Source organism: Aythya ferina (assembly GCF_964211825.1).
Source record: "Aythya ferina genome assembly, chromosome: 3".
Lineage (NCBI taxonomy): Eukaryota > Metazoa > Chordata > Aves > Anseriformes > Anatidae > Aythya > Aythya ferina.
In genome coordinates this window covers 8,008,219-8,022,616 of record NC_140298.1, presented here as the reverse complement: position 1 = coordinate 8,022,616, position 14,398 = coordinate 8,008,219, and the positions used below count along the sequence as shown (strand labels likewise).

Sequence of the window (14,398 nt, the reverse complement as noted above, 5' to 3'; positions counted from 1 at the left end):
CAGGATGTGACATGGTTTATGAAAGGAACCTTAAACTTTATGTGCAGAGATTATTTCATGTGTTGCTGAAATATAGTCGCTGCAGAGAGACAGTCACACCATTTTATTGAGAAGTGGTAGTGCAGTTTAGCAGCTTAGTCTTTTTCAGAAGATCTCTTTTACAATCTCGTTTCATCACAACTTCATAGTCATCAGCGCTTTCTTTTTACCTAACATTTTCCATCTGCAAAGAGAACAAATCAGTCCTTATCTAAACACCTGTCACTCAGAGCTGAAACAGGTCAGCTGATCCAAAGCAGGCTGAACGTCCCCTTTCAACCAGAATAAACAGAGCAAAACTGCAAATAAACATAGCTTGGTACTACTAAAAGAAAGCTCAAATTTAAGGACTTTGATCATACAGAAATTAAGTGGACCACCAACATTTTACTGACAAATATTGCCATCAGTTACATGGCCTGCAGAAAATGCTCCAGCTGCTGAGCTTTGTTCACTTTTAAATCCTTTGCTCTGGATATTGACCACTAGGGAGAAAGACAGTAGATTGGTAACCACAGAGGCATAGATCCATTTAAGCAGTGGGCCAAACCCACTGTCAGATAGTTGCAATACTTGCAGCTGTCTTTCCAGATGTATGTTTGGTATAGAGCATTGTTTTGCTTTTCTTTTTGCAGTTGATTTTCAAAGAAGATTTCCTTCTCAAAAGTTTGCACATCCATCTGTTAGGATGTGAAATAAAAACATGTTAAACCTCAGACAACCACACCAAAAAGGAATTTTTATTTTAGAGAGGAATTGGTAGTGGTACATAACAGTTCATAAGTTACTGCTTTTCAATGGGATTTGACAATCAAATTACTTACATTTTATTTCCTTTAGAGTCTCAGCCCTACTATGTCACTTCCTTCTGATTGCCAGAGAAATATCAGACACACAGGGAATCAGATATTATACTTCTTTGTTTCTACTTCATTTATATCACACTCACCCCTAAAGAGCTGAACAGCGTTAAGACCACTCATGTCCTAAGCATCAATATTTGTGAAAGGCATAAAGTAAATAAATAAATAAACCCACAAAGTTCAGCTCTCTAATGTCACTGGAACAAGCCCCAACAGTAGCTAGGTTGGTTGGTTAGTTGTTTTCTTAGTCTAAGCAGATCAGAAATTGAAGATTGTGGTTTGGTTGCAAAGCAAATCTGCCTTGACTTGAGGGAGAATACCTCCACACCCCACTGTGCCGCGTCCCTGCCATCGCTGCCAACGCAAGACACAGGCAGCTGATCTGTCCTTAGAGCGCAGCTGGGAACAGATTCACCAGCCATGTAGTCTAAGTAGTTTAATAACATTTCACATGCTGAAAAAAGCTGGAGAAAGACACATTAGAAGTGCTTTTACTTTTTTTGTGTACATGTTCTGTCCTTTCTTGGCCCATGATTTTTGAAAGACTAAAACTTTCCAACCCCAATATTGGCTAATGTTAATTCTCTTGCAAATTTGCCAGATCAACATTCATCTAAAGGTGTTAAGAGGAGGCAGACTTTTGTTAATGTATTCTTCTTAAAACAGTCAATATTGCCTTTTTTTTTTTTTTTTTCTTCCCTCCCAAGGACTTAGAGAGGTTTTGCTCTGGGAACAACTAATACAGAATTTAAATAACTTGGTCAGAGCCATTCTCCAAGTTAAAATACCTTGACTTGCAAGTTTGGCTTGGCAAATGTTTACAGAAATGCCTTTTCCAGAGATGCAAAAGAAATGCTAAGCTTTCCTATTTTAAATAAATACTGTTAAATGGGACACCGTAGTTGTAGTATGGTGAAGTTGATGGTACGGAAAAAAATTTGCCTTCTGTTTGCATTAGGGGTATGTTAAAGTGTTTACTCTGCTCATACGCCTGGAGTTACCAGCTGGCAAAATTTGAAAAGGGTCGTTGTTAGCCAACATGAGCATTTCTGGAAATCAGACTTGCGTTTGAAACCATAAGCCACAGATTTTGCTTGGTTACAACCAAAGGCAGAATTGGCCCCTTGACTTGGGAAGCACCCAAGCTACATGTCAAATAAATAGCAATAAGTATATGATTGTTTGCTTTTTAATGTCTCTAGCATCTTAAAAAGAAAAAAATCATCAGAAGTAGATGTAACTACTAGTGAAAGCTAGTTCTTAACTTGGCCTAGCCTAGGAGCAAATATATTTCATTTTCCTTCCAAACAGAGAGACCGTCCAGCCATCAATCTTCAGTACAAAAAGCATGAACAAGTTTTGGCAGTGTCCAGGGCATAAATTAAAGTGACTTGCAAAATCATATTTCTATTATTTAAATATCCAGCTAATGTTTTTCTTGGCTTCTACTATTTCCAGTTCAGGATTAATCAGTTACTATGTTCTTACACGGTTTGTGGTAGACTTCTGCTCTCCTGCACACATATTTACCTAGGAGTCAGATAGACTAAGGATGAGGGCAGGAGTTATGAGGCACTAGAAACTGATCGAAACAGATTTTTTCCCCTGCTTTTAATTTAATTTGGGTATATTTCTATATTTCCTTCCAGCTCAGAAAATAGCTCTCTGATCAATTGGATATTATCCAGTGCCTTTTCATGTGCACTAGAAGTTCCTGGGGAATCAGTGCCAATACCATAAGAAATTTATCAGGGTTATTTTTTATTTCCTGGGATTAGATGACAGGACTTCAGAAAAGAATGGGGTAACATTTAATGCCTTTGGCCAGGGACCAGCATTAAAGGTTAACATTTCTATCATTTCAGTGTATGGGGTTGTATGTGAGGGCAGTGTTAGAGGGTTTCCTTAAACTATGGCTCTAAACTACAAAATGGAGATTGTAGCATGAATATCCAATGTTTATATGAGAAAAAAATCCCTAAAGTAAATATTAAAATGCAGTGCATATATTTTGGGAGCAATAGGTCAGGAAAGAAAGAGATTTTCCCAAATGCAAACTAGCCTAATAGTAAACAGACAAGTTGTCAAATGTTGAAAGGATAGGGACACTGTAGGGCAGGTTTAGGGAAGTTGAGTGATGCACTTATGAAGATGATAGGTTGAATATTGGTAAATCACTTTTTCTGACAGAAAAAAAAAAAAAAAAAAACTGCCAGTATAGCAAGTCTGTATTCCAGGAGAGGTGACCAGCACAAAAAATACACACCTCCTGTGTCTCAACGCACCTGCCTCTAGAATTCATAAGCTGCATCAGGAAGGATGTCAGGTTTGTTGGGATTGAACCAAGCCTCAAAATTAATTGATTCCCCAAATTTTGGGTTAGCTCCTCATGTCTGGAAGTAGATTCAAAATGAATGCATACTTAAGCAAGCTCTTCTGCCACCCTCTGAGCAAGGGAGATGAGGGTCAGCTGCAATCTAGAAGCTGTATATCCCTGCAGCCAAGCTAATAATTTTTACTGTGAGACAGGATGTAATACCACATAATGCTTATGTCTGGCCTGGGCAGAGCCAGCTTACGTTCATCTGCATACAGCTCTTTAGACGTGCACTGTGTGCCTGAGCAGATCTGGAAACAGATCAATAGCTTTGTAAAAGTGACGCAGCCAGACTGAGACAGAGAGATTACAGTTCACTTCTGGTTCTCTGGTTTAAACTCAGTTGACAGCAATATTTACTGAAGGATTCAGTAAACTTTCCATTTGAGCTACCCAAGGGTATATACGAAGTGAGTTTTATCTTGGAGCAATTCTAAACAGAGGGATGTTCGTATCACAAGCAATCTCCCAGGGTCAAATGGCCAAGAATCAAAGAGTTGGGTAGGCACAGAAACAGCTTTCATCTCTGTCATGAGGAGGATGGAGGCCAATTCAAATGGCAGCACAGAAAATGTACCTGAAGCCAGCAGGGCTTTGCCTATTCCAAGGATGTTTCAAAGCCATGTTAGGATCTCTATCAATTATTGCAACATTTGTGTCAGCAGGCATCTTTAAAAAGCATTAACTCATCACTGAAAATGGCAAATATGCAATGTTTGCATAAGATCTGTATTTTTAATTTACCATTATTGCTCTTTTTGAAGTTAAATGCTTTATCTCCCACCTGAATCTCCATGAGCCAGTGTGCTGTGATGCCTATGTAAATGTGGAAAAACTGTTATTCTCTGTTGAGCTGGTCTCCCCAGCTGTTGCTGGAAGGTGAAGGGTGGGATGCCTGTTTGTTTCCTGCAGAGGAGCTCCTTGGCCCCACGCTTGCTCTCTGACCACTCAGCCAGCCTACGAGCTGACCAGGTGGCTAGAAGCTGCACTCCCTAGCACGCAGGATGCTGCATGCCCCAGCACAGCCGGTGGCTTGGTATAATTTTTAGCTGACTAATGGTTTGACTCTGGGTTATGTGAGGACTGCGGGCTCTGACCTCGTACTCATTAGGAAAATAGCTGTGGTGGTTCAAGTTCCTTCTCCCCAAGCTGTCAAGTGCCGCTTGGCTGCTGGAGGGCTCTGTCCCCAGCACAGGGTGACAGGAGGGAAAGCTCAGTCCTTGGAGCTTGCAGCACAAGCCTGTCCACCCTTTGCTGCAAGCAACAGTGGTGTTGATACACACACCCATAGCTGCCTCTTCTAGGGCTAGGCAAGATAGGCATCACCTGATGGCCAAAAATGTGCATCCAGGTGCACGCAGCCAGGCTCTCTGAGCCTGAACACCACAGGCAACCCCTGTCCCTGGCTGCTAGCCAGTGCTGGTCTTTCAAACTCATGCAGCCTTGCCGATGGGCAGGGAACAAATACCTCCTTCAAAACCAGTTTGTTTCCAAGCTTACTCAGGAGACCAAAGGATGAAAAGGAGGGCAAAAACTGTCAGTAAGTAATGTCCCAAGTGTCCAGAGCCCCTCCTGCCCCTTTCTTGCTGCACAGTGCAGCTTGAGTGTGAGGAAAAGAATCAGTGAAAGCCACTGGTCCAGGATCAAAAAACTGCTAAGAAATTATCCTGATGACACTGCTCTTTTTTCACTTGCCACTTGGGAACAAACTTGACATTTCTGCCTATCTGAAGCTCCTGTCGCACATGCAGTTGAATACGCTTTAGGTAGTAGCCACAGAGCACTGGTTTTCCTGGCACACGGTGCATTCACTTTGCGTTTGATAGGAAGTACTTAGCATTTAAAGACCTGCTCGCTAGAGCTAGTGAAGAGAACATGTTTAACTCATTATGAAATGAATGCTGAGTGCAGCAGAGCGTATCCAAGCGTAGCCTTAGTCATCTCACAAAGGTTTTCAAGACATAATAGTCTTCACAGCAATACTATTGATACTTCATCTTTATAGGATTAGAGTGCATTTCTTATGTCTCCCAGGGCTTTCATTTTGCTGTACAGCTCCTCTGTGCCTTCTAACTTACTGATGTCATTACCAACAGCACAAAAGATTTATCATCTTTTCTTATTTCTAGAACTCTCTACGCACCATTAGTACACATTTAGAATATTTCAATTTCCTGCATGGCTGTAAGAATATAAATAGAAAAAGAATGGAAACTTGATTTTCCTTTGGAGTGCTAGGCAGCAGGCTGCATTTCCTTTTTTTTTTTTTTTTTTTAAAAAAAAAAAAAAAAAAAAGAAAAACTGTCAGGAGCAGCAATTATCAAGAGTAGATTTGAGCTACCTTTTCTAATCCCTGATTCTCTCCACTCTAAAGACTGGGGTGCTTTGAGTTATGGCACTGTCTGTGCATTTCGTGTGGGCCATCTGATATATGTTAGACCCAATTCCTCTGCACTGGAGTAATTTTTCTCTAAAGCTGTTACCCCCAGATATCACCACAGTAGCAGAAGATAGATGAAGTAAGAAAAGACCAGACTGTGAATTATATCATTTCCTTATAATTCATTACAATATATTTTATTTGTAGTGAAATGTAGCATCTTGCTTTGGATGGATATCTCCCCCCTTACTTTATGCCTTTCCTTCTCTTTTCTTTTAGCAATTTACAGATACACGAGAACATTTTAACTGTTCTTCATTACTTGAATTGTAAAACTGCTTGACTGTTTTATACTCACCTGCAGTTGTGAGAAGTTTGCAATATTTCTCTGTAAATAAAGTTTTTTAAATAATAAAATTATTTAAATATTTAAAAAATATTTAAATAAATATTTAAAAATTATTTAAAATTTTAAATAATTTTTTAAACAGAGTTTGCAGAAGATCTTCCATGGAGGAAATTGTGCTATGCAATTAATGTCTATGTTTTCCTGCAGTATTTTAAGGAGAAAGGGTGGTGCTGTGTTTGTTGTTTATCCAGAATTCTCTCCATCCACAGCATGGAAGGGTCCATTGTGCGCCTGCCAGAGATAGTCTCCTTGAAGAAGAAATACAAAGCCTACCTCTACTTGGACGAAGCTCACAGCATCGGTGCAGTGGGAGCAACAGGACGAGGAGTTGTGGAGTACTTCGGTATGAGTCCTGATGATGTTGACGTATTAATGGGAACGTTCACAAAGAGCTTTGGTGCAGCTGGAGGATACATAGCTGGCAAAAAGGTAAAGCAAAACACATATTTAACATCAAGGGAAAGAAAAGTACCTTCTTACTGTGTGATATATTTTATTATCTTTTCACATAGACTGCTTTACAGAAGCACAACTCTAAAGATAGTACCACTTTTGTCTGGATCCCAAATGCACATCAAACAGTCAGACTTTCTTATTTTTGTCTCATGTTCGTATTATGTAATTTGCTTGGGCAGGGTATTTCCGTGCCACCCTGATGATTGTTGTTTGTCTTGGAAATGTTTAGACACTTTGTGGTTGGCTAAATATACTTCACTACATTAATTTGCATGCAGACTGCTTGTTACTTTATTTCACATTTGTAAACAGCGTGTGGAGCAATATTGAGAGATTAAAGCCACAGTTTCATCCACTGATAATAAAATTCCTGAACAGTTGTGGATTGTCATAGTTGCTTTTTTTTTTTTTAGGAGGATGGTGAAAGAGGGTTTACTGAGGGCCTTTTGCAATAGTAAAATCTGTGTCCTCAGTTGCTCTGTGTACATTAACAAAACAACAAAACAATCTTCTTGTCAACAACAGATGTCAATGAAAAGTAGAGCTGAGCTTGTTTTAAGTAGGAGTGTAGTAGAAAAGAAAGCATAATCGGTGCCATTGTGAAATGTCATCATTTTTTTGCTTAGCAGAGATATGAAGTGGTTGTTGATTGTTTACTCTCTTCATACTCCATGAATGTATTTCTTAAGCAGATTGCTAAATGAGTAGGAAGCCTTCTTAGACAGTCCATATGGATGCTGTCGGGATAGTAATAATAATTTTGTTCTACTTGAGTAGAACAAAAGGGATATAAGAAAATATATGGTGTATATTTCTCACCATCTTTAGGGGGTTTTTCATCTTAACAAAGACTATCATGAAGTGTAAAGAATCAACTTTCTTTTGTTTGCTTCCTGAATTCGTATCTAAGAATTAAACTTCTATGAAGGACAATATGGCTAACAGCTAGAAATGAGAGGAAGCCTAGACCTGTGAAAAAAAGGACTCATTATCTAACCCTAGGAAGTTTTTTTAAATGAAAGTGGTCGCTCTTCTTACGCCTGTGTTTATCACTAAGCTTTGCCTCAGGCTTCTGGGCCTTGGTGGCAGCTGCTCACCTGCATTCATTTCTGCCACCAAAATCTCACTGTGGCATTTTTTGCTGTGTCAGTAAGAGCACAGATGCCTTCTCAGCTATCTGGTTAAACCTTTAGGATTACAACTGCAATGCAGCAATGCATAATGCATATGAAGTTAAATAAATCTTTTTCCCTAGCACTGGAGTTACAGCATAGACTAAAGGATATTTTTTTATTTTTATTTTTTGCAATAATTTGTATAACCACCTTTGTTTATTTGGTGATATTATTATTATTATTTTGTTAATAATAATAATAATAATAATCAAAGGCCATTTTCATGCAGGCATCACCCCTTTCTCACTACAATGCATTTAACTTTTAGTGTGATGACAGTTACTCTGCAACCTGCACTGTGAAATACGAGTTGTCATAGCAATGATATTCCTAATCAAGCTCTGAATTCCTTCCCTATATCTGCATTCAGAAGAGTCGCTGGTGCTTTAGATATGCCTACAGTACAGCAATGCTTTTGCTGAGACCACAGATTGTGCTCTTGCTTATACAAGGAAATGTTAAAGCACCTATACTGATTACAACGTGACAGAACCTGCCACACTGATGGAAAGTTTCAGTTCTAAGAAATGTGTATGCTAATAGCCAAAGATAGATCCTAGTAAGGTTGTTTTTCCTGAGTTAGGTCTTGGGGAAAAAAAACTCTGCTGTTGTCACGTAGGTTTTGTTTCATTCCCATTCGGAGATGGACTGAGCAGTATTTTAAATGCAGCTGTTTTTTGGTCTTTAAATGATTTCGGCTCCTTTATAATAAGTTTCAGCACATAAACAGCATTCTGTTCCAGAGCTTTGTTTCAGCTGTAATTGCCCCACTTAAATTGTAAAGTACTTGCACCTGATATTTCTTCAGGCTGCGTATTAACAGTAGCAGCCAAGAAAGTAAACCAATAACTGGTGAAACGTCTTTTTTTCGCATGCTCTCACTCTGCAGTAGTTAAGAGGGAGATCTGCTATTTGGGCACCTCAAAGCTCATTCATACTTTGTTTTGCTTGTGTAAGGACCTTGTGGACTTTTTACGAACACATTCTCACAGTGCTGTGTACGCCACATCTATGTGTCCGCCTGTGGCAGAGCAAATCATCAGGGCAATGAAATGTCTCATGGGACTAGATGGAACAACACAAGGTAAGCCACCCTCTTAAACTTGCATGTATTTCAGTTACAACTAGAGCATCCACTGTGTTCGGGTGCGCACAAAAGCTCACCCAGCAGCAAACTGGTACAGTAATGTAATCCAAAGGGAATCATTCTACTGTACAATGAATACCCAGATCATCACATTTCCAAGTGCTATCAACTGTACTTCTTTTTCCACACTCATTCACATGCAGCAGAGATGGAAATATTCCTGGATTCTGACACCAAGCTACTACCCATATTCACCAGTCCCCTCTGCTTTGCAGCAGCAAATTGGAAAAGTACATAAATTGCCCTTTAGATTGTGTGACATTGAAGGAGGTGTTTAGAAGGACTTATTTTCATGAATGGGCAAGGTTCTGCCTGTTCAGCTTCTTTCTAAGTGTGAACCTTCAAAACTGCAAGCATATCAAGCATGGCACAGAATTTTAACATGGGTATTGTACGTTAAATGCTGGTATGAGAAGATGATTATGATAGTTCTCACTTTATTCAGGCATTAGGTTATAGTGTCCTGAAGCTAGTTTTGAAGACTGTTTTGTCCCTCACCCAAAAAAAATGGGTTAAATCCTACCTCAGAGAAAAGCTCTTGTTTTTGTTGTTTTGTTTTTGTGGTTGGTTTTCTTTTTTGTTTTTTTTTTTTTTTTTTTTTGAATTTATATAGTTTTTGTCAGGCATGCCTGTGGGTCACTTCATTGCGTAACATGTAGATGAAGATACAGATTTTGTTCTGAATTGTAGTCTCTTTTATACTGGTCCAGCAGCGGTGTGTTGTTTTCTCTTACTTTGTGTAGGACTAACAGAGTCATTCTGTGTTAGACCTCCTGATGTGTTATGCTGGGAGTAAGGTGGTAATGGAAAGGAAAAAAGATGCATAAGAGAGTGTAAGACCACATGACACTGCTCTTCACTGTTCTCTTGCAGTGGCCTAGAGCGTTTAGAGAGTTTTAAGCGAAGATAGACACGAGAATATCGAGATGTTTATCACAGCCCTACACTGAGGCCAGAATTTCCAACGCTTCAGTGTAGAAAAGGAGGGATAGAGAATCCAGTCGCGGTGCCAAATTCTGCTGAGTCCAGTAACAAAGTGCAGCCAAACTCCAGTGCAATATGTAGACGAGGAAATGATGCTTTTGTCATTTTGACAGAGAAGTCAAGTTGGAAACTGTTGTTACGCTCTGCGAGTTGAAGGGTCAGGGTTATGTTTGCTGATGTCTACATCCTGTTCGTTCTAAGAGACCACGTCTGACATGTTTCTTCTACCTTGGGGATTGTGTGTGCAGTGCAGCCTGTCCCGCTGTGCTACTCCCTGCACTCGCTGTAGGAAATGCTTGCCGTCAGAGGGCAGCCTTACACTGAGCCTTCCCAACAGCTACAGACTTGGGGCTCTCATAGTTGCGGCGTGTAAAGTATTAAACATGCAGAGCGTTTCCAAACCTTCAAAGCCTCTTACAAACGACCTTCAGCTAGCGTGATTCTGCATGCAGTTCAGTGCAGGCTAACAGAAAAACTTGGTTCAATACAGCCTTTTCAGCCGTGCGTGTCTGACTGTCTGAGGGCTAAAGAGGTCGCAGTGTTTTCTCTTTTAGAAGCAGTATTCTTTAATAACATAATGTTTTTATTTGTCTGCAAAGTCTCCTGCAATGCTTTACGAAATAAATTAGTGTTCTATCAGTTCTTTAAAATCCGTCTGGTAATATGAAATGCAAATGAGTAGAAGAACAAATTAATAAATCATATATCACAACTTAAGAGTATTACACAAAGGCTAGCAAACTGACTATGATGTCTAAAAATGCTTCTTGTCCTTCTGAGCCAGACTCATTATTTTAGACCATTGGTTTTTCTTTCATGTGGGCCTTCCTTCATTAGGCTGTCTTGCTGACTACAAAAAAAAAAAAAAAAAAAAAAAAAAAAGAGCAACACCAAAACACAGGAAAAAATGTTGTGCTGGACCACACTACAATGCTGCTTTGGCATACAGAAAGACGAAGACGGAGAGAGGAAGAGAAGAGAGAAAGCGCTGTCTCTTCTTAGATAGCTTTGTTTCCAAGGACAACGGTGGTCTTGACTGAGTTCTTCTGGTCTGCTGTCATGGAAAATGGTGAATTCTGTGTGTGAGTTGTCCTCTTGAGAGCATGAGGCATGTAGCAGAGACCTGGTAGTGAAGTTTCAAGTGAACCACAGGGTGATGATGGACCCTCTGTGTAAATGAGATCACGGGGTTTTTCTCCAGAAGCCTGTAGGATTGGTAAAGGGAGTTTAATTTGCAATTTATTTCAAATGGCATTCTCTCCCCAAGGACAACTGGGGGAATCCTTTAGAAGGACAACTACCCTGATGGCCTGTCCTCCACAGGTCATTCCTGTAGGGGAGGGAGCCTTGCAGAAAATACTGACAAAGGTTTTAGAAAAGAATTTAAAAAAAAAAAAATGCTAGAAAGTTCTATGTTAACTAAGAAACTGGCTGCTCTTGGTTTTGACTGGCGCACGCTTCATTGGGTTAGAAACTGGCTGGATAGCCGGGCCCAAAGAGTCGTGGTGAATGGAGTCAAATCCAGTTGGAGGCCAGTCACTAGTGGCGTCCCCCAGGGCTCGGTGCTGGGGCCGGTCCTCTTTAATATCTTCATCAATGATCTGGACGAGGGCATCGAGTGCACCCTCAGTAAGTTCGCAGATGACACCAAGTTAGGTGCGTGTGTTGATCTGCTTGAGGGTAAGAAAGCTCTGCAGGAGGATCTGGATAGGCTGGACCGATGGGCTGAGGTCAACTGCATGAAGTTTAACAAGGCCAAGTGCCGGGTCCTGCACCTGGGGTGCAATAACCCCAAGCAGAGCTACAGGCTGGGAGAGGAATGGTTGGAGAGCTGCCAGGCAGAGAAGGACCTGGGAGTGATGGTGGATAGTCGGCTGAATATGAGCCAGCAGTGTGCTCAGGTGGCCAAGAAGGCCAACAGCATCCTGGCTTGTATCAGGAACAGTGTGACCAGCAGGGCTAGGGAGGTGATCGTCCCCCTGTACTCAGCTCTGGTGAGGCCGCACCTCGAGTACTGTGTTCAGTTTTGGGCCCCTCGCTACAAGAAGGACATGGAGGTGCTTGAGCGGGTGCAGAGAAGGGCGACGAAGCTGGTGAGGGGCCTGGAGAACAAGTCCTACGAGGAGCGGCTGAGGGAGCTGGGCTTGTTCAGCCTGGAGAAGAGGAGGCTCAGGGGTGACCTTATCGCTCTCTATAGGTACCTCAAGGGAGGCTGTAGCGAGGTGGGGGTTGGCCTGTTCTCCCACGTGCCTGGTGACAGGACGAGGGGGAATGGGCTTAAGTTGAGCCAGGGGAGTTTTAGGTTAGATGTTAGGAAGAACTTCTTTACCGAAAGGGTTGTGAGGCATTGGAACAGGCTGCCCAGGGAAGTGGTGGAGTCACCATCCCTGGAAGTCTTCAAAAGACGTTTAGATGTAGAGCTTAGGGATATGGTTTAGTGGGGACTGTTAGTGTTAGGTCAGAGGTTGGACTCGATGATCTTGAGGTCTCTTCCAACCTAGAAATTCTGTGATTCTGTGATAACTAGGGGGTGCTTCTTGAGAAGAGTTTGAAATAAAGGGATGAAAAATACATGTATGTTAACCTAGCTGGTTCTTGTATGTGAACTTCATGACAGACTCTTTTGCAGGTAAATAGAAAAGCAGGGGAAAGAAGATTGATTTGGTCATTTAAGTTACTGTTCTAAAAAGTCTTTATTCTGTGTTTTCAATCATTTCACTCAGTCTTCTCTTATTTTCCCAGATATCATGCTTTTACATTCTCTTCAATTTTCTGACAGTTATTCTCCACAGATCTGTTAAGCAGCTGATTTATGAAAGAGTAGGGTAGTTGAAATTATATAGTGGATAATGCCAGAGGCCAGAAATGCAGGGATAATGTTTGTGCTTTATCCCGGTGTGTATCCAAATGATTGATCTCCCATGTTTTCTTCCTTTATTTTCCATTATTAAGAATATGGTTGTTTGGAAAGTCAATCATGGTATACATTTCCTTGACAGGATTAGTGTATTGGATGCATGACTACAGAATATGAATAGATACATATGTACACAGGGGATACAGCTTAATTACAAAGATGGCGAGGTTTAACACTAAAAAAATAACCCTTAAACCTGAACTGTTTAGCTGGAAATTATCCACGATGACTATGTTTCAGGGTGTACTTTTTTCACAGGAAAAAAAAAAAAATTAATTCCTCAGAACGAGTCTATATATACATATGGGCTTTTGATGATGATTTAAAAAATAATTAAATGATGATTTAATTTAAAAATCACTTCTTTCCCTGAAGAGCTTTGGTTTCTCCAGGTGTTGGGATGAAGATTTGGATTATGATAGCCAAGATTAGCATTTTCACCTTGTTTTTGAAATATCATCTGAGCCCTGTAATGCTATGAGTCCCTAAATATATATATATATTTGTGTGTGTGTGTGTGTGTGTGTATATATACTTGAAATGAACAGTGACAAACTTCAAGACCCACCAAGTGAAGGAGTATCTTCCAGCTCACTGCCAGAGGGCCTGAACCACAAATCCCCCATCTGGGACCTGGGGAGGAGACTGGGGCCCTGAGCACCTGCATCCATCCTGCACTGTCAAGCTTTTAGGGAGGTGAGCCAGAAAGATTAAAGAGAAGAGACTCTAGCAAGCAATGGAGACACCACAAGGAATAGATAACAAGTGGTTAGGAATGATGAAGATGGACCAAAATGAGATGCTGAGAAGATGAGCTAGAGAGGCTGTGAACAAAAAGGGCCTGGTGTGGAGAAGGAGGGGAAGAGGGTCTGCAAGTGACTACAGCATGCACACCACTCTGCAAACTAGTTGAGCTAGATACTCCTCTGTTTGCTCTGGTCAACAAACTGCTGTGGAAGTGTGCTAGCAAAATGTGTGCTTAACTTCCTTTGCAGCAAGAGACTCCAGTTTATCTGGGGAAGGTCTCATTTTAAAAGCTGTGTACTGACACTACTAAAAAGGTAAAGAGAAGACCTGGTATTTCCCAAAGCAACCATCTATAAATGTGGAATATGCCTCATGCCAGTATTCATGATGACAATGAAACATTAATGTCATGGTAACGTGATCTGTATCTCCTACAATGTAGTCATCTTAAATTCAAAGAGATTGGGAGGATGCTGCAGAGACCATAGCCAGTTATTAACATTTCAGTATTTTCCTGTTTTCTGCTGTGCCTTGAGAAAATGAAGTGCAAGAAATGTTGAATCAGGAGAAGGCAGTAGTTCCCTTAAAACTGATAGGCACAGTTGTTCCTGCCTGGCAGGTAGATTGGGGTTAGTATGACTAAGTCCTTTGCTTCCTGAGTGACTTTTAGCAGAAGAGTCAGAGAACAACAGCAAAAATTGGAAATATATTTCCATTTTCATGTAAAGTCATATTTTTAGTAGAGTACAAATCCTGGCATTTTTCAATGTCATGCTTTACAGGACTCTGATAATCAGCAACTGGTAGAACAAGACATTTATTCTTGGTAGTGTAATGTCATAGATATTATCATAGCTGCTACAATAGAGTTGTTCAAAAGTGTATGAACTTCTGGCAGCTGTGT

At 40.6% G+C, this 14,398-nt stretch overlaps 1 protein-coding gene across 3 annotated transcripts in view; it reads left to right on the top strand.

Annotated features, from left to right (window-relative positions):
* Positions 1-14,398, top strand: part of SPTLC3 (serine palmitoyltransferase long chain base subunit 3) — a 97,746-nt gene that overhangs the window by 70,245 nt on the left and 13,103 nt on the right. For all 3 annotated transcript variants that reach the window (XM_084515158.1, XM_084515159.1, XM_084515157.1), the window contains 2 exons: positions 6,278-6,497; positions 8,657-8,783. In XM_084515158.1, coding sequence (XP_084371284.1) covers positions 6,278-6,497; positions 8,657-8,783 — 347 coding nt within the window. The remainder of the gene's footprint in view (positions 1-6,277; positions 6,498-8,656; positions 8,784-14,398) is intronic.